The sequence below is a fragment of the Mesoplodon mirus genome, assembly GCF_964341445.2.
Source record: "Mesoplodon mirus genome assembly, chromosome: X".
In the NCBI taxonomy this organism is placed as follows: domain Eukaryota; kingdom Metazoa; phylum Chordata; class Mammalia; order Artiodactyla; family Ziphiidae; genus Mesoplodon; species Mesoplodon mirus.
The window spans coordinates 52937202-52964939 of NC_138981.1; the positions used below are offsets into that span (position 1 = coordinate 52937202).

Here is a 27738-nt window from a genome sequence, read left to right on the forward strand (position 1 = left end):
CAACAACTTGAGGGATGAGAAATCATATGATTCAATCTCTGAAAAGACCCTCCCCAGAATAGATTCTTTGAAGAAAAGGTTTTACAGCAATTTAACTGTTAACTGAAATTTAACCATGTTAGAAAGCATGTATACACAACTCCTCCAGACCCTTTGATATTTCTTCTCATGAACATACCCATGTCTCTTTTCGGGCTGCACCAGAAGCCTCCACATAGATCAGGTGGGTTGCAGTAAGATATAGACTCCCATTAGCTGGTTTCTTACCTACATAACGATCCAGTAATTTCACGTTTTCTACCTGTTATATGAGGGGGGAGAAAAATACTGATTAAGTTATCAACTCACCACCTGTGATTAAAGTGGTGTAATTCAAACCAAGATAAAATGCTGTTAATTTGATATAAAACTTCTTTGAGGCTTTCTAGGTCCTGTCAAAGTGGCAAACTGGTATGATCTGTGTTTCCTTTTCCTAAATCAGCCCCGAAGAAACTATAAAAGTGAGAGGGAAACGTGGATTCTAAGAAGGATTAAAATTCTAGATGATGTTACTATGATGGGGTAGATGTATGTGGAAGATAAATAGGACATAAGAGCCTGCTGAGGTACTAATCTTGTTAGAGGGAAGTGGCAGTTATTGTATGTGGAAAAATCAATAGGTGTAAATAACGTGAGATTAGATCTTAAGTTAAAGGGCAAGAAAATAGAGTATATAATTTTCTAAAAAGCAGGAGAAAACTTGATGTATCCAGTGGAAAGTAGGAATGAAAAAAAAAAGCAAACAAAAAACCCCAAAAAGAGTACCATAAATGGAAAGCATATAATTAAATGCCAGAAATAAGTCCCAATATAAGAGAAATAACAAATGTACACAAATTAAACTTACCAGTTAAAAGACAGACTTACAGACTGAATTAAAACAAATACTCAACAATATTCAGTCCAGAAGATTATATCTAAAATAAAGAGATGTAAATAAGTTGAAAATAAAAAGATAGAAAAGATATACTAGTCAAATATGAACAAAGCTTGAGTAGATTTAATATCTGACAAAATAGAATCAAGAGACAAAGAACAACGGGACAAGAAGATATATTGATCATAAATATATATGCATCTTACAAGCCAGTTTCAAAATACAGCTTGCTTGATGTACTTGCTTGTAGCAGAACTGCAGAGAGAAAAGAAACACTTGGATACTTTAACACTTTAGTTAGGAATTGATATATCAAGCATACAAATAAAAAACAAAAATGAATAGAGATACAGTATACTTGCACAGTACAACTACAAAGTTCAAGCTATTAGATATACAGAGAACTCTATATCCAACAAATGAAGAACATAAAGTCATTCAAGACAACTAATAGAACATTTCTAAGAAGACATAATGATAATGGCTGTAAAGGAAGCCTCAATAAATTCTAAAGGTTCAATATCACACAGTCTACATTCTCCAACCATGACACAATGACATTAGAAATTAATAACAAAATAATAGGCAAAGTTAGCATATGTTTGGAAGCAAAATAGCATATTATTAAATTAACCTTGGGTTAAAAGGAAATCATAAATAAAATTAATAAATATTTAGAAGTGAATAATAATAAAAACACAACATGAAAAGTTGTGGGGCACAGTTAAAGCAGAACTAAGAGGGAAATGTATACATTTAAGTACACTTATCATTAAAGAAGAAACGTTGATAAACTAGTTAAGCATTCAATTCAATGAAGAAAGCAAAAGAACAGAGAAACAAGCAAGACAAAGGACAGAAATTAAGAAGCAGAGAATTGCCCCCCCACATACACACACACACCAAAAAAAACAACAGAAAAGATGAACAAAACTAGACTTTAATTATTTTAAAAGGTTAATAGATCTTTTTAAATTAATTTTTATTGGAATATGGTTGCTCTACAATGTTGCGTTAGCCTCCACTACACAACAAAATGAATCAGCCATACACATAGAGATATCCCCTCCCTTTTGGACTTCCCTCCCATTTAGGTAGAGTTCCCTGTGCTACAGAGTATGTTCCCAACAGTTGTCTATTTTATACATAGTATCAATAATGTATATGTGTCAATCCCAGTCTCCCAATTCCTCCCACCACACCCCTTTCCCCCTTGGGATCCATACATTTGTTCTCTATGTCTGTGTCTCTATTTCTGCTTTGCAAATAAGATGATCTATACCATTTTTCTAGATTCCACATATATGCATTATTATATGATATTTGCTTTTCTCTTTCTGACTTACCTCACTCTGTATTACACTCTGTAGGTCCATCCATGTCTCTACAAATGATCCAATTTCATTCCTAAAGGTTAATAGATCTTTGACAAGACTGATCAGGAAAAAAAGGGAAAAGAGGCAAATACACAAGCTACAGAATGAAAAAGGGAAGACAATGTAACAAGTTTCTTTAAATGAGAGTCTTATGAACAATATGCTAATAAATTGAAAAACCTATATGAAGTGAAAAAATTCCAAGGAAAATACCTCAGTATGACTTATTAGTGAATTCTACCAAACTTCCAAGAAACAGACTACTTTATCCAATTGATTCCAGTTATTAGAAAAAGAATGACAGTTTATTTTATGTATGAGGCTAGCGTAATCTTGATTCTAAAACCAAATAGACAACTATAAGAAATGAAAATGTATACCCATTTCACTTAAGAAATGTAGATGCAAAAATCCAAATAAAAATTATTTAGTGAATCAACAGTATATTTTTAAAAATACATTTGATCAAGTAAATTTAACTCAAGAAAGCAAAGACAGTTCAACATTAAAAAACTTCAATGGAAAACATCACATTAACAGATTAAAAGAGAAAAATCAAATGCTTTATCTCAATTAATAGAGAAAAATACTTTTGAGTTCACTTCTATTTATGATAGCTCTTAGTGAATTAAGAACTGAAGTAAATATCCTGAACTTGGTAAAGATTATATATCAAGAGCCTACAAAGAATGTCATGTGTAATGGAGAAACTAAATGTATTAATTTAAAATCACAAAAAAGACAAACTGGACCCATCTATCACTGCTACTCTTTTAGATATCCTAGCCAGTACAATAAGAAAAAAGAGGGGGAAAATTAAGACATGAAAGGATTGGAACTGAAGTGCTATATCTGGCACAATTTACTGGGAAGATAATTTTCCCAATAAAAAGATAATAGAAGATCTTCTACCAAGAAAAAAACAAAAGAATCAACAAACTATTAGAACTTAAATCAGAGGAATTCAGCAAGGTTGCAAGATAAAATATCAACCTACAAAAATCAAGTGTTTCTCTAAACCAGCAATAACCATTAAGAAAATACCATTCACAGTGGCAACAAACACCATGTTGAATACAGGAATTAGCTTAGCCAAGCATATATGAGACTTTTACAGAGAAAACTTTAAAACTCTAATAAGAAAACTGAAGACAACTTAAAGAAATGAAGAGACATCCATGTTCTTGGATGGGACAACTTAATTTTGTAAAGTTGGCAATTATCCCCCAAATTAATCTATAAATTTAATGCAACTACAATTAAATTTCAGAGTGGATTTTCCACAAATGAATTCTAAATTTAAGTAAAAGACTATACCCCATAAGTAGCTAAATAAATCTTAAAAGAGAACAGTGAAGAAGGGAAGATTTGCTCTGCTAGATATTAAGACATACCCAGTCATGGGGTAAAAAAAATAAAAGCCTGAAGTACTAGTGCAACAACAGACAAACAGACCACTGATAAAGGACCATAGCTCAAAGACAGACTAGTGTATGAATGGTTGCTTCACATAGGATAAATGTGGCACTATAAATTATGAACAAAAGATAAGAGTACGTACTAAATGTGTTGGGGAAACTGTATGAATACATGGAGAAAAATAAAACTACACCCCTGTAACACCATATACAAAAGTGGAATCTAGATATATCTATATGTAAGAAATAAAACTATAAAATTACTAGAAAAAATGCAAAACACCTTGGATCTAGAGACAGGAAAAGACTTCAAAACTTAATATCAGGGCTTCCCTGGTGGCGCAGTGGTTGAGAGTCCGCCTGCCAATGCAGGGGACATAGGTTCATGCCCCGGTCTGGGAAGATCCCACATGCCACGGAGCTGCTGGGCCCGTGAGCCATGGCTGCTTAGACTGGGCATACGGAGCCTGTGCTCCACAATGGGAGAGGCCACAACAGTGAGAGGTCCGCGTACCGCAAAAAAAAATAACAAAAACACCTTAATAATAGAAAGGAAGAAAATATATAAAATAACTGAAATTAACAGGAGATTATTAAGGAAAGGAGGAACCAAGATGGCAGAGTAGAAGGACGTGTTCTCACTTCCTCTTGTAAGAACACCAGAATCACAACTAGCTGCTGGACAATCATCGACAGGAAGACACTGGAACTCACCAATAAAGATACCACACATCCAAAGACAAAGGAGAAGCCACAACGAGACGGTAGGAGGGGCACAATCACAGTAAAATCAAATCCCATAACTGGTGGGTGGGTGACTAAGACTGGAGAACACTTATACCACAGAAGTCCACCCACTGGAGTAAAGGTTCTGAGCCCCGTCAGGCTTCCCAACCTGGAGGTCCGGTAATGGGAGGAGGAATTCCTAGAGAATCAGACTTTGAAATCCAGTGGGATTTGAGTGTAGGACTTCGACAGGACTGGGGGAAACAGAGACTTCACCCTTGGAGGACACACAAAAAGTAGTGTGTGCATCGGGACCCAGGGGAAGGAGCAGTGACTCCAGGGGAGACAGAAACAGACCTACGTGCTAGTGTTAGAGGGTCTCCTGCAGAGGCAGGGGCTGGCTGTGGCCCACCGTGGGGACAAGGACACTGGCAGCAGAAGTTCTGGGAAGTACTCTTTGGCATGAGCCTTCCCACAGTCTGTCATTAGCTCCACCAAAGAGCCAGGGTAGGCTCCAGTGTTGGATTGCCTCAGGCCAAACGACCAAGAGGGAGGGAACACAGTCCCACCCATTAGCAGTCAACCAGATTAAAGTTTTACTGAGCCCTGCCCACCAGAGCAACGGTCAGCTCTACCCACCACCAGTACCTCCCATCAGGGAACTTGCACAAGCCTATTAGATAGCCTCATCCACCAGAGGGAAGACAGCAGAGCAAGAACTACAATCCTGCAGGCTGTGGAACAAAAACCACACTCACAGAAAGATAGAAAAGATGAAAAGACAGATAGCTATGTACCAGATGAAGGAACAAGATAAAACCCCAGAAAAAAAACTAAATGAAGATAGGAAACCTTCCAGAAAAAGAATTCAGAATAATGATAGTGAAGATGATCCAAGACCTCGGAAAAAGAATGGAGGCAAAGATCGAGAAGATGCAAGAAATGTTTAACAAAGACCTAGAAGAATTAAAGAACAAACAAACAGAGATGAATAATACAATAACTAAAATGAAAACTACACTAGAAGGACTCAATAGCAGAAAAACTGAGGCAGAAGAACGGATAAGTGACCTGGAAGACAGAATGGTGGAATTCACTGCTGTGGAACAGAATAAAGAAAAAAGAATGAAAACAAATGAAGGCAGCCTAAGAGACCTATGGGACAACATTAAATGCAACAACATTCACATTATAGGGGTGCCAGAAGGAGAAGGGAGAGAGAAAGGACCCAAGAAAATATTTGGAAGAGATTAGAGTCAAAAAGTTCCCTAACGTGGGAGAAGAAATAGCCACCCAAGTCCAGGAAGTGCAGAGAGTCCCATACACGATAAACCCAAGGAGAAACACACTGAGACACATACTAATCAAACTGGCAAAAAATAAAGACAAAGAAAAATTATTGAAAGCAGCAAGGGAAAAAACAACAAATAACATATAAGGGAACTCCCATAAGGTTAACAGCTGATTTCTCAGCAGAAACTCTACAAGTCAGAAGGGATTGGCATGATATACTTAAAGTGATGAAAGGGAAGAACCTACGACCAAGATTACTCTACCCAGCAAGGATCTCATTCAGATTTGATGGAGAAATCAAAAGGTTTATTACAGACAAACAAAAGCTAAGAGAATTCAGCACCACCAAACCAGCTCTGCAACAAATGCTACAGGAACGTCTCTAAGTGGGAAACACTAGAGAAGAAAAGAACCTACAAAAACGAATCCAAAACAATTTTAAAAATGGTCATAGGAACATACATATCGATAATTACCTTAAATGTGAATGGATTAAATGCTCCAACCAAAAGACACAGGCTTGCTGAATGGATACAAAAACAAGACCCATCAATATGCTGTCTAAATTAGACCCACTTCATATCTAGGGACACTTACAGACTGAAAGTGAGGGAGTGGAAAAAGATATTCCATGCAAATTGAAACCAAAAGAAAGCTGGAGTAGCAATACTCATATCAGATAAAATAGATTTTAAAATAAAGAATGTTACAAGAGACAAGGAAGGACACTACATAATGATCAAGGGATGAATCCAAGAAGAAGATATAACAATTATAAATATATATGCACACAACATAGGGGCACCTAAATACATAGGCAACTCCTAAAAGCTATAAAAGAGGAAATCGACAATAACACAATAATAGTGGGGGACTATAACACCTCGCTTACACCACTGGGCAGATCATCCAAAATGAAAATAAATAAGGGGCTGGGGCGGATCATGGTGGAAGAGTAAGACATGAAGATCAACTTCCTCCCCACAGATACACCAGAAATTCATCTACACATGGAACAACTCCTACAGAGCACCTACTGAACGCTGGCAGACTTCAGACTTCCCAAAAGGCAAGAAAGTCCCCACGTACCTGGGTAGGGCAAAAGAAAAAAGAATAAACAGAGACAAAAGGATAGGGACGGGACCAGCACCAGTGGGAGAGAGCCGTGAAGGAGGAAAGGTTTCCACACACTAGAAGCCCCTTCGTGGGCGGAAACTGTGGGTGGCGGAGGGGGAAAGCTTTGGAGTAGCGGAGGAGAGCGCAGCAACAGGGGTGCGGAGAGCAAAGTGGAGAGATTCCCACACAGAGTATCGGTGCCGACCGGCACTCACCAGCCCAAGAGGCTTGTCTGCTCAGCCGCCGGGGCAGGCGGGGCTGGGAGCTGAGGCTCGGGTTTCCAGTTTGGGTCAGAGCGCAGGGAGAGGACTGGGGTTGGCGGCGTGAACACAGCCTGAAGGGGTTAGTGCACAACGGCTAGCCGGGAGGGAGTCCGGGAAGAAGTCTGGAGCTGCCGAAGAGGCAAGAGACTTTTTCTTCCCTCTTTGTTTCCTGGTGCGCAAGGAGAGGCGATTAAGAGCGCTGCTTAAAGGAGCTCCAGAGATGGGTGCAAGCCGCAGCTAACAGCGCGGACCCCAGAGACGGGCGTGGGACGCTGGGGCTGCTTCTGCTGCCACCAAGAAGCCTGGATGCGAGCACAGGTCACTGTCCACGCCCCCGCTTCCGGGAGGCTGTGCAGCCCGCCACTGCCAGGGTCCCGGGATCCAGAGACGGCTTCCCCGGGAGAGCTCAAGGCGCGCCTCGGGCTGGTACAATGTCACGCTGGCCTCTTCTGCTGCAGGCTCGCCGAGCACTCCATACCCCTCCCTCCCCGTGGCCTGAGTGAGCCAGAGCCCCCGAAGCAGTTGCTCCTTTAAACCCGTCCTGTCTGAGTGAAGAACAGACGACCTCGGGCGACCAACACGCAGAGGCGGGGCCAAATCCAAAGCTGAGACCCGGGAGCTGTGAGAATAAAGAAGAGAAAGGGAAATCTCTCCCAGCAGCCACAGAAGCAGCGGATTAAAGCTCCACTATCAACTTGATGTACCCTGCATCTGTGGAATACATGAATAGACAATGAATCATCCCAAATTGAGGAGGTGGACATTGAGAACAATATTTATGATATTTTCCCCTTTTCCTCTTTTTACAACAAATTATCCCAAATTGAGGAGGTGGACTTTGAGAGCAAGATTTACGATTTTTTCCCCTTTTTCTCTTTTTGTGAATGTGCATGTATATGCTTCTGTGTGAGATTTTGTCTGTAGAGCTTTGCTTCCACCATTTGTCTCAGGGTTCTATCCGTACGTTTTATTTTTCTTTAATTTTGTTTAATAATTATTATTTTATTTTAATAACGCTATTATATTTTATCATACTTTATTCTATTTACTTCACCTTCTCTCTTTCTCTTTTTCCTACCTTCCCTCCTTCCTCCTTCCCTCCCTTCTATTTCTTTCTTTCTTTTTCTTTCTTGTTTCTTTCTTTCTACTTCTACTAATTCTTTCTTTCTACTTTTTCTCCCATTTATTCTGAGCTGGGTGGATGAAAGGCTCTTGGTGCTACAGCCAGGAGTCAGTACTGTGCCTCTGAGGTGGGAGAGCCAACTTCAGGACACTGGTCCACAAGAGACCTCCCAGCTCCACATAATATCAAGCGGTGAAAATCTCCCAGAGATCTCCATCTCAACACCAGCACCCAGCTTCACTCAACGACCAGCAGGCTACAGTGCTGGTCACCTTATGCCAAGCAACTAGCAAGACAGGAACACAAACCCACCCATTAGCTGAGAGGCTACCCAAAAACATAAGGCCACAGGCACCCCCAAAACACACCACCAGACTTGGACCTGTCCACCAGAAAGACAAGATCGAGCGTCATCCACCAGAACACAGGCACCAGTCCCCTCCAACAGGAAGCCTACACAACCCACTGAAACAACCTTAGCCACTGGGGACAGACACCAAAAACAACGGGAACTACGAACCTGCAGCCTGCAAAAAGGAGACCCCAAACACAGTAACATAAGCAAAATGAGAAGACAGAAAAACACACAGCAGGTGAAAAAGCAAGATAAAAACCCACCAGACCTAACAAATGAAGAGGAAATAGGCAGTCTACCTGAAAAAGAATTCAGAATAATGATAGTAAAGATGATCCAAAATCTTGGAAATAGAATAGACAAAGTGAAAGAAACAGTTAACAAGGACCTAGAAGAACTAAAGATGAATCAAGCAACGATTAGAAACACAGTAAATGAAATTAAAAATACTCTAGATGGGATCAATAGCAGAATAACTGAGGCAGAAGAATGGATAAGTGACGTGGAAGATAAAAGAATGGAAATAACTGCTGCAGAGCAAAATAAAGAGAAAAGAACTGAGGACAGTCTCAGAGACCTCTGGGACAACATTAACATGTTGTCTGCACCAACATTCGAATTATAGGGGTTCCAGAAGAAGAAGAGAAAAAGAAAGGGATTGAGAAAATATTTGAAGAGATTTTAGTGGAAAACGTCCCTAATATGGGAAAGGAAATAGTTAATCAAGTCCAGGAGGCACAGAGAGTCCCATACAGAATAAATCCAAGGAGAAATATGCCAAGACACATATTAATCAAACTATCAAAAATTAAACACAAAGAAAACATATTAAAAGCAGCAAGGGAAAAACAACAAATAACACACAAGGGTATCCCCATCAGGTTAACAGCTGAACTCTCAGAAGAAACTCTACAAGCCAGAAGGGAGTGGCAGGACATATTTAAAGTGATGAAGGAGAAAAACCTGCAAACAAGATTACTCTACCCAGCAAGGATCTCATTCAGGTTTGATGGAGTAATTAAAACCTTTACAGACAAGCAAAAGCTGAGAGAGTTCAGCACCACAAAACCAGCTTTACAACAAATGCTAAAGGAACTTCTCTAGGCAAGAAACACAACAGAAGGAATATACCTACAATAACGAACCCAAAACAATTAAGAAAATGGGAATAGGAACATATATATCGATAATTACCTTAAATGTAAATGGACTAAATGCTCCCACCAAAAGACACAGATTGGCTGAATGGATACAAAAACAAGACCCATATATATGCTGTCTACAAGAGACCCACTTCAGACCTAGAGACACATACAGATTGAAAGTAAGGGGATGGAAAAAGATATTACATGCAAACGGAAATCAAAAGAAAGCTTGAGTAGCAATTCTCATATCAGACAAAATAGACTTTAAAATAAAGACTATTAGAAGAGACAAAGAAGGACACTACATAATGATCAAGGGATCGATCCAAGAAGAAGATATAACAATTGTAAATATTTATGCACCCAACATAGGAACACCTCAATACATAAGGCAAATACTAACAGCCATAAAAGGGGACAGTAACACACTCACAGTAGGGGACTTCAACACCCCACTTTCACCAATGGACAGATCATCCAAAATGAAAATAAATAAGGAAACACAAGCTTTAAATGATACATTAAACAAGATGGACTTAATTGATATTTATAGGACATTCCAACCCAAAACAACAGAATACACATTTTTCTCAGGTGCTCATGGAACATTCTCCAGGATAGATCATATCTTGGGACACAAATCAAGCCTTGGTAAATTTAAGAAAATTGAAATTGTACCACGTAACTTTTCCGACCACAATGCTATGAGACTAGATATCAATTACAGGAAAAGATCTGTAAAAAATACAAACACATGGAGGCTAAACAATACACTATTTAATAACGAAGTGATCACTGAAGAAATAAAAGAGGAAATAAAAAAATACCTATAAACAAATGACAATGGAGACACGATGACCCAAAACCTATGGGATGCAGCAAAAGCAGTTCTAAGGGGGAAGTTTATAGCAATACAATCCCACCTTAAGAAACAGGAAACATCTCGAGTAAACAACCTGACCCTGCACTTAAAGCAATTAGAGAACGAACAACAAAAAACCCCCAAAGTTAGCAGAAGGAAAGAAATCATAAAGATCAGATCAGAAAGAAATGAAAAAGAAATGAAGGAAACGATAGCAAAGATCAATAAAACTAAAAGCTGCTTCTTTGAGAAGATGAAAAAAATTGAGAAACCATTAGCCAGACTCATCATGAAGAAAAGGGAGAAGACTCAAATCAATAGAATTAGAAATGAAAAAGGAGAAGTAACAACTGACACTGCAGAAATACAAAAGACCATGAGAGATTAGTACAAGCAACTCTATGCCAATAAAATGGACAACCTGGAAGAAATGGACAAATTCTTAGAAACGCACAACCTTATGAGACTGACTGAGGAAGAAATAGAAACCATAAACAGATTAATCACAAGCACTGAAATTGAAACTGTGATCAAAAATCTTCCAACAAACAAAAGCCTAGGACCAGATGGCTTCACAGGCGATTTCTATCAAACATTTAGAGAAGAGCTAACACCTATCCTTCTCAAACTCTTCCAAAATATAGCAGAGGGAGGAACACTCCCAAACCCATTCTATGAGGCCACCATCACCTTGATACCAAAACCAGACATGGATGTCACAAAGGAAGAAAACTACAGGCCAATAACACTGATGAACATAGATCCAAAAATCCTCAACAAAATACTAGCAAACAGAATCCAACAGCATATTAAAAGGATCATACACCATGATCAAGTGGGGCTTATTCCAGGAATGCAAGGATACTTCAATATACGGAAATCAATCAATGTGATATACCATATTAACAAATTGAAGGAGAAAAACCATATGATCATCTCAATAGATGCAGAAAAAGCTTTTGACAAAATTCAACACCCATTTATGATAAAAACCCTGCAGAAAGTAGGCATAGAGGGAACTTTCCTCAACATAATAAAGGCCATATATGACAAACCCACAGCCAACATCGTCCTCAATGGTGAAAAACATAAGACGTGCTTCTCCCAGATGCCTTCACAGCAGGGTCATCTTGACTGAGAGGTGTGCGTGTGCACCTATGAGGAGGGTCCTGAGACTGATTAGCAAGGAGGGACAAAGCAAGATGATTTGCCAGAAGAGGAAAAAAGACCCAGAAAACTGCCCCCTTTTAAAGGATTTAAACTTCCCAAAGGTGCGACTCTCTCTGAGTTCGCCCATGCGTCTTTCCGTATGTACATTGTTTTTCCAATAAACTTTTTACTTTTCTCTTTACCTTCTGCGTCCTCGCCTGAATTCATTCTTGACAAGGCAGGCAAGAGCTAGGGACCCAGGCCCTAGCCACTGGCCTCCGTGGCCTAGCAGTTAGGACTCCCAGCCCGGGAACTAAGATCTTGCTTCCAGCTACTGCTCGCTGATGCTTGCTGCAAGCTGTCGCTTACTGATGCATGCATCCAAAATCAGGAAGGCATTTATTTGCAGCACAGAGTCACCCATGCTAGAGGTACAGATATAGAAGGTGGCTAAAGGGTGACTGGAGAAAAAGAAGGAAGGGAAAGATAGCAAGAAGTGCCCAATTAGAGAAGGGAAGGAGGGTGGAAGGACAAGGCCAGAGAAGTAGAGTTTAGCAAAAAGCCAAACTCAGAAGGCCCAGTATAAGATAAATAAAAAAGAACTATTAGAACCTAGGAGATATTTTAAGGCCCAAAACCCAAATGGAGAAGGAAGGTGCTTTGGTCTGAATGCTTGTGTCCACCCTCCAAATTCATATGTTGAAATCCTAATGCCCAAATGTGATGGTATTCAGAGGTGGGGCCTTTGGGAAGTAATTAGGTCATGAGGGCGGAGTTCTCATAAATAGGATTAGTGAGATTAGTACCCTTATAAAAGAGGCTCCAGAGAGATTCCTTGCCTGCTTTTGCCATGTAAGAACAGGGTGAGAAGTTATCGGCAGTTTGCAACTCAGAAGAGGGACTTTACCAGAACCCAAACATGCTAGCACCCTAATGTTAGACTTCTAGCCTCTAGAACTGTGAGAAATAAATTTCTGTTGTTTATAAGCCACAAATCTGTGGTATGTTATTATAACAGCCCAAATGGACTAAGAAGAGAAAAAATAAAAAAGAAAAAAGAATCCACAGCACCCTTCAGGCAGAGAACAAGTAGAAGAAGGTTAGGAATGAGGTACGGGGTAAAAATGCTTATAGGAAATGCTGCAAAGTAATGCTGCAAAAGAAACATGAGTGCATACCATTTCCTTTCCTGATGAGGAAGCTGTAGGTAGGCATTTGCTAATCTGAATGCAGGAGGCAATGTAAAATTGATGAGAATAGTTTGGTAAAAGCATGTGATTGCTTCAGCTAATTGAAAGTTAAAAGGAAGTAGTCTTGCTGTTGCTAGAAGGAACTATGTTGTGATTAGGTTAACAAAAGACATCAGTGCCAGTTGGAATAAGGGCTCACTCTCTCATACTCAGGAAAAGAAGTCACACTTCAGGAAAATAATGGCAAGGGGTGAGGAGTAGAAATTGAAACTATAAAGCATCTTTAGTGCTCTCCTGGGCAGCCCTGAATGGTAGGAAATGCGCAACAAAGGGGAAAATCTGCCACTCAAAAGGAGTTGCTGCTAAGGCCCAGGGCACTATCTACCAAAAGGCTACAATGTCCGTGTATGAAGGTTACCAAGTGCCTGAGAGAGAGGGAAATTGTTAATATTGAAACTGTTAATATGGACTTCCTGGAGGGCTCCACACTGCAGGGAACCTGTGTGTATTAGCAGGTAGGAACTTTTAGGAAACCTGCGGTTACTCAGACCCACTCCTTTCTCTATTCATAGGCACCAGAGATCCCTCTGGTTCTAAGACGGTGTGTAAGAGGGTGTCTCTGCCTGGTGTGCTTTTCTCCCACAGAAATCTGGGTCCCATAGTGTGTATATAGGGGGAAGAGAGAAAGAAAAATAGAGATGCGGGGAAGAGACTTAAAAGACCTGAGGGTAGGGCTTCCCTGGTGGCGCAGTGGTTGAGAGTCCGCCTGACGATGCAAGGGACACGGGTTCGTGCCCTGGTCCAGGAAGATCCCACATGCCACAGAGTGCCTAGGCCCGTAAGCCATGGCCGCTGAGCCTGCGTGTCCAGAGCCTGTGCTCCGCAACAGGAGAGGCCACAACAGTGAGAGGCCCGCGTACCGCAAAAAAAAAAAAAAAAAAAAAAAAAAAAGACCTGAGGGTATGGTGAGGGGAGAGAAAGGATAGAGGGGGGAGAAAAAGGAAAAAGGAGAGAGAAAGAGAGAAGGGAGGAGAGGAAGAGTAAAGAGAGAGAGATGGAGAGAGAAAGAAAAGAGGTGAGAAGATGACCACCACTAAGTACTATAGAGACTCTAATTCCCAGTAAGGCCACCCAACTGCTTTGTTAGTTTTGCACACCTGGACTGTAAACAGAACATGCTGACATTTACAAGACCTTTGTTCTTAGAGAAAATGTAGACCATAAACCATGTTTGTTTGTTTGTTTGTTTGTTTTTCATTACCCTTCCAGGAAGGGAGGAAGGGAGAAAGGGAGGAAATCAGGTGCACTTCAGAGGTCTGTGAATTCATTTACTATCCTTATTTGTCACAATTACTGGTAACAACTTGGAAACACTGCAAAAATAATTAAATAAAAGACAGAACATCTGGCTCCAGGAGGACTAACAGCGTGGTGATATCTAACAGCTCGTGTTCCACATAAGCCCTGCTCCATGTGGCATCATCTCTGACAACAAAGAGTATTCATCATGAAAACAATTGCTGCACCCTGCACATATTAAAAAAGCTTTCTCCTATTTTCCTAACAAGCATATCTGATTTAAGTCTCTTCTTTTAAGTAATAAGTGAGAAAATATGTAACAGGGCAGGAAGGAGGAAAGGAAAAGGTAGAGGGCAAATGACGTCTTTTGTGTTAAGACGTACAAGGTCATTTGAAGCAAGTGTTAAAAATGCAACCCAGACCAGCCTTGAATTTATGCCTCATCACACCGTAATTTGCAGCACCCCTCCAATTAAAGAAAGCTTGAGACTCAGAAAGGAATGCTGCATTTTACAGTCCACATACCTATCATTATTAAGTGCTAGAAGCACTTAAGAGAATGAATCTTCCAGATTAACACCAGCATTTCTCAAAGCACGTTCTATAAACCCTAGTTCCACAGAATGTTAATAGGTGTGTGTGTGCATGCATATGCACACACACGCACGCACACACATACACACAGAGTTCTGTGGTCAGGTTAGGGAAACACTGCATTATAAGCAGGTTTCTTACAGGGTTTCTCAGAGACTTTAACAGGTTAAAATTCACTATCAATCTCCACAGTGTTTGTGGTGTCAACATATTTTACCTTAGAATCTTTTTTTTCTTTTTTAAACAACTTATCTTGTGGGACTAGTGGTCATCAGGCACAAAGTTTAGGAAGTGCTGGTATAATCCAATCTGCTCATTTTATTGAAGCAGTACAGTGTAGGGGTTATGAGCACAGACTTGAGTCACACACTGCTTCATTTTCTGACTCTGAGCAAGTTGCTTAAGCTTTCTCGGTTTTAATTTCTTTTTCTTTGAAATGAGGATAATGATAGTTATTGTTGTGAGTCTTAAATGAGTATATAAATATGCAATATTTATGTAAAGCACTTACAATAGTTCCTGACACTTAGTAATTGCTCAATAAAGGTTAAATATTATTATTTTATCCACAAGGAAAATAAAACCTAAGGTCACGCAGCATGTCAGTATCAGCCCAGGCCTCCTGACTCCCTGTCCAGTATGCATTTCTCAACCAAGGAAAATGTCTTTGGAGATTATCGAAAACTCTTTCTAAAGCACTTAAATATTGCACCACAAAACCACAAAATGATGTTTAAAAGACAACCCTAACTAAAATAAATCCCAATGGTTTCTAGGAGTAATATATTCATTGGGGTTTCCCAAGTACAAAGTTATGTCAAAGGAGGAAGTTCTGGTGGTGAGGAAAACAATTCCAATCCCTATAAAATAGTGGCCACAGTATCAAACCACTGCTACCAGGGCTTCCTTGGTAGGCTTTCTCTTTTAACTGTACTGCCAAGAGCCTTGGTACTCAGGATGCTCAGGAAAATACTCCTCTTTGAGACGGGCTGATCTTTGAGACCCTTGAGGACTAATACATATACTAAAGCCTCTGCCATTGGTGTTTGGCTCTGATGGAAAAAGAAGGAAATACATAGTCATGGAACACTTAATTTGTGTCAGTCCCTTATCATACCATATCTTAATCTTCATCATACTCCCAAGCTGTAGATATTACCTCCATTTTACAAAGGAGTAAACTGAGACCCAGATCTTTTGAGCAATTTGCCCAAGAACTCATAGTTAAGAAATAATACATCTGGAATTCAAACCTGGCTCTGTCCATGTTTTTTCCCCACTACATGATACTACTTCCTTGACTGAAAGGATCAAAGCGAAGCCAACTGGATTTAGGTTTTTGAGAACTGAAAGAGGAGTATAACCCTTGTCTCTAGAAGTCACATTTCCTTGATAAGGAAAAACACTTTACCCAGTTTCATCTTGATTTAGACCTTGCCTCTTCCTAAATGAATTTGAGGTGGTTTATAATAAAACATAAATCTACAATCATGCTATCAGAACAGAAAATCAAAGCCATGAAAAAGGAGGAGGAAGCAATAATGCTAAATACAAGGGCTAATGTAGTTAATATGATGGAACACTAAATTTAGTTCTCAGTTTCCTGGAAGTCAAGCCAAAAATTATCTGCTTTTAGGAAAGCTTCATATTTTTTTACATATTTATTGGAGTAAAATTGCTTTACAATGGTGTGTTAGTTTCTGCTTTGTAACAAAGTGAATCAGTTATACATATACATCTGTTCCCATATCCCTTCCCTCTTGCTTCTCCCTCCCACCCACCCTCCCTATCCCACCCCTCCAGGCGGTCACAAAGCACCGAGCTGATCTTCCTGTGCTATGCGGCTGCTTCCCACTGTCTATCTGCCTTACGTTTGGTAGTGTATATATATCCATGCCTCTCTCTCGCTTTGTCACAGCTTACCCTTCCCCCTCCACATATCCTCAAGTCCATTCTCAAGTGGGTCTGTGCCTTTATTCCTGTTTTACCCCTAGGTTCTTCATGACATTGTTTTCTTCTTAAATTCCATATATATGTGTTAGCATACGGTATTTGTCTTTCTCTTTCTGACTTACTTCACTCTGTATGACAGACTCTAGGTCTATTCACCTCATTACAAATAGCTCAATTTCGCTTCTTTTTAGGGCTGAGTAATATTCCATTGTATATATGTGCCACATCTTCTTTATCCATTCATCCGATGATGGACACTTAGGTTGTTTCCATCTCCGGGCTATTGTGAATAGAGCTGCAATGAACATTTTGGTACATGTCTCTTTTTGAATTATGGTTTTCTCAGGGTATATGCCTAGTAGTGGGATTGCTGGGTCATATGGTAGTTCTATTTGTAGTTTTTTTAAGGAACCTCCATACATTTCTCCAAAGAAGTTATATAAATGGCCAATAAGGGGGAATTCCCTGGTGGTCCAGTGGTTAGGATTCCATGCTTCCACTGCAGGGGGTATGGGTTCGATCTTTGGTTGGGCAACTAAGATCCCACATAGCTGCAAGGCACAGCCAAAACAAAAAACAAAAATTAAAAAAGTTGTCGGACTTCCCTGGTGGTCCAGTGGTTAAGAATCCACCTCCCAATGCAGGGGATGTGGGTTCAATCCCTGGTAAGGGAACTAAGATCCCACATGCTGCAGGGCAACTAAGCCCATGTGCTGCAACTACTGAGCCCGTGTGCCACCACTAGAGAGGAGCCTGTGCCACAACGAAGATCCCACGTGCCACAACAGACCCCACACACCCAAAAATAAAAAAATTTAAAAATTAAAAAGTTGTCTATAAATGGCCAATAACCACATGAAAAGATGCTCAACATCACTAATCATTAGGGAAATGGAAATCAAAACTATAATGAGATACCTCCCCACATCCATTAGGATGGGTACTATCAAAAAAAAGAAAAGAATAGGAAAAAAAAACACATCTTAGTGGAGATGTGGAGCAACTGGAACCCTTGTACATTGCTGGTGGGAAAGTAAAATGGCACAGCCACTATGGCAGTTCCTCAAAATATTAAAAATACAATTACCATATGATCTAGCATTCCACTTCTGGGTATATGCCCAGAAGAAGTGGAATCAGGGACTCAAATAGACATTTGTACACCCATGTTCATACCAGTATTATTCACAATAGTACAATCATGGAAGCAACCTAAGTGCCCATCGATGGATGATTGAATGCTACAATGTAGTATAAACATACAGTGGAATATTATTTAGCCTTAAAAAGGAAGAAAATTCTGACATATGCTACAACATGGATAAACCTTGAGGACATTATGGTGATTGAAATGAGCCAGTCACAAAAAGACAAATAGTGCACATTTCTGCTTATATGAAGTAGATACTTAGAGTAGTCAAAATCTAGAGAGAGAAAGTAGAATTGTGGTTGCCAGGGGCTGGGAGGAGGGGTTATTGTTTAATTGGTATAGGGTTTCAGTTTTACAAGATTAAAAGTTATGAAGATGAATGGTTGTGATGGTTGCACAACATTATGAATGTACTTAATACCACAGAACTGTACAATTAAAAATGACTAAGATGGAAAATTTTAAGTTATGACATTTTACCTCAAGAATTTTTTAATTAACTGATAATAAACGTAATGATTTATTTCTGGACTCTCAAAAAAGAAAAAAAAAAGCACTGAAATTGAGACTGTGATTAAAAATCCTGCAACAAACAAAAGCCCACGACCAGATGTCTTCACAGTCTAAATATATCAAACATTTAGAGAAGAGCTAACACCTATCCTTCTCAAACCATTCCAAAATATAGCAGAGGGAGCAACACTCCCAAACTCATTATACGAGGCCACCATCACCCAGATACGAAAACCAGAAAAAGATGTCACAAAAAAGAAAACTACAGGCCAATATCACTGAAGAACACAGATGCAAAAATCCTCAACAAAACACTAGCAAACAGAATCCAACGGCACATTAAAAGGATAATACACCATGATCAAGTGGAGGTTATCCCAGGAATGCAAAGATTCTTCAATATATACAAATCAAACAATGTGATAAATCATATTAACGAATTGAAAGAGAAAAATGATAGAATCATCTCAATAAATGCAGAAAAAACATTCAACAAAATTCAACACCGATATATGATAAAAACCCTCCAGAAAGTAGGCACAGAGGGAACTTAACTCAACATAATAAAGACCATATATGACAAACCCACAGCCAACATTATTCTCAATGGTGAAAAATTGAAACCATTTCCACTAAGGTCAGGAACAAGATAAGGTTGCCCACTCTCACTGATATTATTTAACATAGTTTTGGAAGTTGTAACCACAGTAATCAAAGAAGAAAAAGAAATAAAAGGAATCCAAATTGGAAAAGAAGAAGTAAAGCTGTCACTGTTTGCAGATGACATGATACTACACATAGAGAATCCTAAAGATGCTACAAGAAAACTACTAGAGCTAATCAATGAATTTGGTAAAGTAGCAGGATACAAAATTAATGAACAGAAATCTCTTGCATTCCTATACACTAATGATGAAAAATCTGAAAGAGAAATTCAGGAAACACTTCCATTTACCACTGCAACAAAAAGAATAACATACCTAGGAATAAACCTACCTAAGGAGACAAAAGACCTACATGCAGAAAACTATAAGACACTGATGAAAGAAATTAAAGATGATACAAACAGATGGAGAGATATACCATGTTCTTGGATTGGAAGAATCAACATTGTGAAAATGACTCTACTACCCAAAGCAATCTACAGATTTAAAGCAATCACTATCAAACTACCAATGTCATTTTTCTGAGAACTAGAAATAATTTCACAATTTGTATTGAAACAAAAAAGATCCCAAATAACCAAAGCAGTCTTGAGAAAGAAGAACGGAGCTGGAGGAATCAGGCTCCCAGACTTCAGACTATACTACAAAGCTACAGTGATCAAGACAATATGGTACTGCCACAAAGACAGAAATATAGATGAATTGAACAGGATAGAAAGCGCAAAGATAGAAGATGGCAGAAGAGTAAGATGCAGAGATCACCTTCCTCCCCACAGATACATCAGAAATACATCTACACGTGGAACAACTCCTACAGAACACCCACTGAACGCTGGCAGAAGACCTCAGACCTCCCAAAAGGCAAGAAACTCCCCACGTACCTGGGTAGGTCAAAAGAAAAAAAGAATAAACAGAGATAAAAGAATAGGGACGGGACCTGCACCAGTGGGAGGGAGCTGTGAAGGAGGAAAGGTTTCCACACACTAGAAGCCCCTTCATCGGCAGAGACTGCAGGGTGGTGGTGGGGAAACTTCAGAGCTGTGGAGGAGAGCACAGCAACAAGGGTGCAGAGGGCAAAGCGGAGAGATTCCCACACAGAGGATCGGTGCCAACCACCACCACTCACCAGCCCGAGAGGCTTGTCTGCTCACCTGCCGGGGTGGGGGCGTGGGCTGCGAGCTGAGGCTTGGGCTTCTGTCAGATCGCAGGAAGAGGACTGGTGGCGTGAACATAGCCTGAAGGGGTCAGTGTATCACTGCTAGCCAGGAGGGAGTCTGGGAAAAAGTCTGGAACAGCCTAAGAAGCAAGAGAGTTTTTCTTCTCTCTTTGTTTCCTGGTGCACGAGGAGAGGGGATTAAGAGTGCTGCTTAAAGTAGCTCCAAGACTGGCATGAGCCATGGCTGTCAGCGCAGAGCCCAGAGACAGGCATGAGATGCAAAGGCAACTTCTGCCACCACCAAGAATCCTGTGTGCGAGCACAGGTCACTATCCACACATCCCCTACCGGGAGGCTGTGCAGTCCACCACTGCCAGGGTCCCGTGATCCAGGGACAACTTCCACAGGAGAACGCAAGGCATGCCACAAGCTGGTGCAACGTCATGCCGGCCTCTGCTGCTGCAGGCTCACCCCCCACTCCGTGCCCCTCCCGTCCCCCCACTTGAGTGAGCCAGAGCCCCCAAAACAGTGGCTACATTAACCCTGTCCTGTCTGAGTGAAGAACAGACGACCTCCGGCGACCGACATGCAGAGGCATGGCCAAATCCAAAGCTGAACCACGGGAGCTGTGCAAACAAAGAACAGAATGGGAAATTTCTCCCAGGAGCCTCAGGAGCAGCGGAATAAATCTCCACAATCAACTTGATGTACCCTGCATCGGTGGAATACATGAATACATAACAAATCATCCCAAACTGACGAAGTGGACTTTGAGAGCAAGATATATTATTTTTTCTCCTTTTCCTCTTTTTCTAAGTGTGTAGGTGTATGCTTCTGTGTGACATTTTGTCTGTATAGCTTTGCTTTCACCATTTGTCCTAGGGTTCTGTCCGTCCGTTATTTTTGTTTGTTTGCTTGTTTCTTTTTTTTAACTTTAAAAAATTTTTGTCTTAATGATTATTTTTTATTTTGATAACTTTATTTGACATTATCTTTATTTTTTCTTTTCCTTCCTTCCTTCCTTCCTTCTTTCTTTCTTCCTTTCCTCTTTCTACTTTCTTTCTCTTCTTTCTTTCTTCTTTCTTTCTTTCTTTCTTCCTTTCTATATTTTCTCCATTTTATTATACGCCGTGTGGATGAAAGGCTCTTGGTGTTGCAGCCATGAGTCAGTGCTGTGCCTCTGAGGTGGGAGAGCCAATTTCAGGACACTGGTCCACAAGAGACCTCCCAGCTCCACATAATATCAAATGGTGAAAATCTCCCAGAGATCTCCATCTCAAAAACAGCACCCAGCTTCACTCAACGACCAGCAAGCTACAGTGCTGGACACCCTATTGCAAACAACTAGCAAGACAGGAACACAACCCCACCCATTAGCAGACAGGCTACCTAAAATCATAATAAGTTCACAGACACCCCAAAACACACCACCAGACGTGGACTTGCCAACAAGAAAGACAACATCCAGCCTCATCCACCAGAACACAAGCACTAGTCCCCTCAACCAGGAAGCCTACACAACCCACTGAAACAACTTTAGCCACTGCGGACAGACAAACAAACAAACAAAAAAAAACAATGGGAACTACGAACCTTCAGCCTGCAAAAAGTAGACCCCAAACACAGTAAGATAAGCAAAATGAGAAGATAAAAAAACACACAGCAGATGAAGTAGCAAGATAAAAACCCACCAGACATAACAAATGAAGAGGAAATAGGCAGTCTACCTGAAAAAGAATTCAGAATATGGATAGTAAAGGTGATCCAAAATCTTGCAAATAGAATAGAGAAAATGCAAGAAACATTTAACAAGGACCTAGAAAAACTAAAGATGAAACAAGCAACAATGAACAACACAATAAATGAAATTAAAAATACTCTAGAAGGGATCAATAGCAGAATAACTGAGGTGGAAGAACGGATAAGTGAACTGGAAGATAAAATAGTGGAAATAACTACTGCAGAGCAGAATAAAGAAAAAAGAATGAAAAGAACTGAGGACAGTCTCAGAGACCTCTAGGACAACATTAAACGTACCAATATTCAAATTATAGTGGTCCCAGAAGAAGAGAAAAAGAAAGGGACTGAGAAAATACTTGAAGAGATTATAGTTGAAAACTTCCCTAATATGGGAAAGGAAATAGTTAATCACGTCCAGGAAGCACAGAGAGTCCCATACAGGATAAATCCAAGGAGAAACATGCCAAGACACATAATAATCAAACTGTCAAAAAATAAATACAAAGGAAACATATTAAAGCAGCAAAGGAAAAACAACAAATAACACACAAGGGAATCCCCATAAGGTTAACAGCTGATCTTTCAGCAGAAACTCTGCAAGCCAGAAGGGAGTGGCAGAACATACTTAAAGTGATGAAGGAAAAAAACCTACAACCAAGATTACTCTACCCAGCAAGGATCCCATTCAGATTTGATGGAGAAATTAAATTCTTTACAGACAAGGAAAAGCTGAGAGTTCAGCACCACCAAACCAGCTTTACAACAAATGCTAAAGGAACTTCTCTAGGCAAGAAACACAAGAGGAGGAAAAGACCTACAATAAAAAACCAAAAACAATTAAGAAAATGGGAATAGGAACATACATAACGATAATTACCTTAAATGTAAATGGACTGAATGCTCCTACCAAAACACACACACAGGCTGAATGGATACAAAAAAAAAGACCCATATATATGCTGTCTACAACAGACCAACTTCAGACCTAGGGACACATACAGACTGAAAGTGAAGGGATGGAAAAAGACATTCCATGGAAATGGAAACCAAAAGAAAGCTGGAGTAGCAATTCTCATATCAGACAAAATAGACTTTAAAATAAAAACAAGACACAAAGAAGGACACTACATAATGATCAAGGGATCGATCCTAGAAGAAGATATAGCAATTGTAAATAATTATGCACCCAACATAGGAGCACCTCAATACATAAGGCAAATACTAACAGCCATAAAAGGGGAAATCGACAGAAACACATTCATAGTAGGGGACTTTAACACCCCACTTTCACCAATGGACAGATCATCCAAAATGAAAATAAATAAGGAAACACAAGCTTTAAATGATACATTAAACAAGATGGACTTAATTGATATTTAAAGGACATTCCATCCAAAAACAACAGAATACACATTTTTCTCAAGTGCTCATGGAACATTCTCCAGGATAGATCATATTTTTGGTCACAAATCAAGCCTTGGTAAATTTAAGAAAATTGAAATTGTATCAAGTATCTTTTCCGAACACAATGCTATGAGACTCAATATTAATTACAGGAAAAGATCTGTAAAAAATACAGCCACATGGAGGCTAAACAATACACTACTTAATAACGAAGTGATCACTGAAGAAATCAAAGAGGAAATCAAAAAATACATACAAACAAATGACAATGGAGACACGACGACCCAAAACCTATGGGTGCAGCAAAAGCAGTTCTAAGAGGGAAGTTTATAGCAATAAAATCCTACCTTAAGAAACCGGAAACATCTCAAATAAACAACCTAACCTTGCTCCTAATGCAATTTGACAAAGAAGAACAAAAATACCCCAAAGTTAGAAGAAGGAAATCAAAAAGATTAGATTAGAAGTAAATGAAAAATAAACGAAGGAAACGATAGCAACCATCAATAAAACAAAAAGCTGGTTCGCTGAGATGATAAACAAAATTGATAAACCATTAGCCAGACTCACCAGGAAAAAAAGGGAGAAGATTCACATCAATAAAATTAGAAATGAAAAAGGAGAAGTAACAACTGACACTGCAGAAATACAAAAGATCATGAAATATTACTACAAGCAACTCTGTGCCAATAAAATGGACAATCTGGAATAAATAGACAAATTCTCAGAAATGCACAACCTGCCAAGACTGAACCAGGAAGAAATAGAAAATATGAACAGAACAATCACAAGCACTGAAAATGAGACTGATTAAAAATCTTCCAGCAAACAAAAGTCCACAACCTGATGGCTTCACAGGCATATTCTACCAAACAATTAGAGAGGAGCTAACACCTGTCCTTCTCAAACTCTTCCAAAATATAGCAGAGGGAGGAACATTCCCAAACTCATTCTACAAGGCCACCATCACCTTGATACCAAAACCAGACAAGGATGTCACAAAGAAAACTACTGGCCAATATCACTGATAAACATATATGCAAAAATCCTCAACAAAATACTAGCAAACAGAATCCACCAGCACATTAAAAGGATCATACACCATGATCAAGTGGGGTTTATTCCAGGAATGCAAGGATTCTTCAATATACACAAATCAATCAACGTGATACACCACATTGACAAATTGAAGGAGAAAAACCATATGATCATCGCAATACATGCAGAGAAAGCTTTCGACAAAATTCAACACCCATTTATGATAAAAACTCTGAAGAAAATAGGCATAGAGGCAACTTTCCTCAACATAATAAAGGCAATATATGACAAACCCACAGCCAACATCATCCTCAATGCTGAAAAACTGAAAACATTTCCACTAAGAACAGGAAAAAGACAAGGTTGCCCACTCTCACCACTCTTATTGAACATAGTTTTGGAAGTTGTAGCCACAGCAATCAGAGAAGAAAAAGAAATAAAAGGAATCCAAATCGGAAAAGAAGAAGTAAAGCTGTCACTGTTTGCAGATGACATGATACTATACATAGAGAATAACAAAGATGCTACCAGAAAAGTACTACAGCTAATCAATGAATATGGTAAAGTACCAGGATACAAAATTAATGAACAGAAATCTCTGGCATTCCTGTACACTAATGATGAAAAATCTGAAAGTGAAATTAAGAAAACACTCCCATTTACCACTGGAACAAAAATAATAAAATATCTAGGAATAAACCTACCTAAGGAGACAAAAGACCTGTATGCAAAAAATTATAAGACACTGATGAAAGAAATTAAAGATGATACAAATAGATGGAACAATATACCATGTTCCTTGATTGGAAGAATCAATATTGTGAAAATGACTCTAACTACCCATAGCAATCTACAGATTAAATGCAATCCCTATCAAACTACCACTGGCATTTTTCACAGAACTAGAACAAAAAAATTCACAATTTGTATGAAAACACAAAAGACCCCGAATAGCCCAAGCAATCTTGAGAACGAAAAATGGAGCTGGAGGAATCAGGCTCCCTGACTTCAGACTATACTACAAAGCTACAATAATGAAGACAGTATGGTACAGGCACAAAAACAGAAAGATCGATCAATGGAACAGGATAGAAAGCCCAGAGATAAACCCATGCACATATGGTCACCTTATTTTTGATAAAGGAGTCAAGCATATACTGTGGAGAAAAGACAGCCTCTTCAATAAGTTGTGCAGTGAAAACTGGACAAGTACATGTAAAAGTATGAGATTAGAACACTCCCTAACACAATACACAAAAATAAACTCAAAATGGATTAAACATCTAAATGTAAGGCCGGAAACTATCAAACTCTTAGAGGAAAACATAGGCAGAACACTCTATGACATAAATCACAGAAAGATCCTTTTGGACCCACCTCCTAGAGAAATGGAAATAAAAACAAAAATAAACAAATAGGACCTAATGAAACTTCAAAGCTTTTGCACAGCAAAGGAAACCATAAACAAGACCAAAAGACAACCCTCAAAATGGGAGAAAATGTATGCAAATGAAGCAACTGACAAAGGATTAATCTCCAAAATTTACAAGCAGCTCATGCAGCTCAATTACAAAAAAACAAACAACCCAATCCAAAAATGGGCAGAAGACCTAAATAGACATTTCTCCAAAGAAGATAAACAGTTTGCCAACAAACACATGAAAGAAGGCTCATCATCATTGATCATTAGAGAAATGCAAATCAAAACTAAAATGAGGTATCAACTCACACCAGTCAGAATGGCCATGATCAAAAAATCTAGAAACAATAAATGCTGGAGAGGGTCTGGAGAAAAGTGAACCCTCCTGCACTGCTGGTGGGAATGTAAATTGATACAGTCCCTATGGAAAACAGTATGGAGTTTCCTTCAAAGACTACAAATAGAACTACCATACGACCCAGCAATCCCACTACTGGGCATATACCCTGAGAAAACCATAATTCAAAAAGAGTCATGTACCAAAATGTTCATTGCAGCTCTATTTACAATAGCCAGGAGATGGAAGCAACCTAAATGTCCATCATCGTATGAATGGATAAAGAAGATGTGGCACAGGGCTTCCCTGGTGGCGCAGTGGTTGAGAGTCCGCCTGCCGATGCAGGGGACACGGGTTCGTGCCCCAGTCTGGGAGGGTCCCACATGCCGCGGAGCGGCTGGGCCCGTGAGCCATGGCTGCTGAGCCTGCGCGTCCGGAGCCTGTGCTCCGCAACGGGAGAGGCCACAACAGTGAGAGGCCCGCGTACCACAAAAAAAAAAAAAAAAAAAAAAGAAGATGTGGCACATATATACAATGGAATATTTCTCAGCCATAAAAAGAAACGAAATTGAGTTATTTGTAGTGAGGTGGATGGACCTACAGTCTGTCATACAGAGTGAAGTAAGTCAGAAAGAGAAAAACAAATACCATATGCTAACACATATATATGGAATCTAAGGGAAAATAAAAAGGTCATGAAAAACCTAGGTGTAAGACGGGAATAAAGACACAGACCTACTAGAGAATGGACTTGAGGATATGGGCAGGGGGAAGGGTAAGCTGTGACAAAGTGAGAGAGTGGCATGGACATATATACACTACCAAACGTATAATAGGTAGCTAGTGGGAAGCAGCCATATGGCACAGTGAGATCAGCTCAGTGCTTTGTGACCTCCTAGAGCAGTGGGATAGGGACATGGGAGGGAGGGAGACGCAAGAGGGAAGAGATATGGGAACATATGAATATGTATAACTGATTCACTTTGTTATAAAGCAGAAACTAACACACTATTGTAAAGCAATTATACTCCAATAAAGATGTTAAAAAAAAAGAAGATGTGGTACATATACACAATGGAATATTACTCGGCCATAAAAAGAAACATATGGGGTCATTTGTAGAGACATGGATGGACCTAGAGACTTTCATACAGAATGAAGTAAGTCAGTAAGAGAAAAACAAATATCGTATATTAACACCTATATGTGGAATCTAGAAAAATGCTACAGAAGAACTTGTCTACAAGGCAGAAACAGACACACAGACATAGAGAACAAATATATGGACACTAACGCAAAAGTGCAGGTGGGATGAACTGGGACATTGGTATAGGTATATATACACTAATATGTATAAAATAGGTAACTAATGAAAACCTGCTGTATAGCATAGGGAACTCTACTTAATGCTCTGTGATGACCTAAACGTGAAGGAAATCCAAAAACAGAGGGGATATATGTATATGTATAGGTGATTCCCTTCACTGTACAGCAGAAACACAGCAATGTACACCAACTCTACTCCAATAAAGAAAAT

General features: G+C 39.5%; 1 protein-coding gene across 2 annotated transcripts in view; it reads right to left on the reverse strand.

Moving 5' to 3' along the window:
* The window catches only part of LOC309796620 (phosphatidylinositol-3,5-bisphosphate 3-phosphatase MTMR8-like), a 218709-nt gene that overhangs the window by 184904 nt on the left and 6067 nt on the right, over nt 1-27738 (reverse strand). For both annotated transcript variants that reach the window (XM_082609862.1, XM_082609863.1), the window contains exon 2: nt 179-301. In XM_082609862.1, coding sequence (XP_082465988.1) covers nt 179-301 — 123 coding nt within the window. The remainder of the gene's footprint in view (nt 1-178; nt 302-27738) is intronic.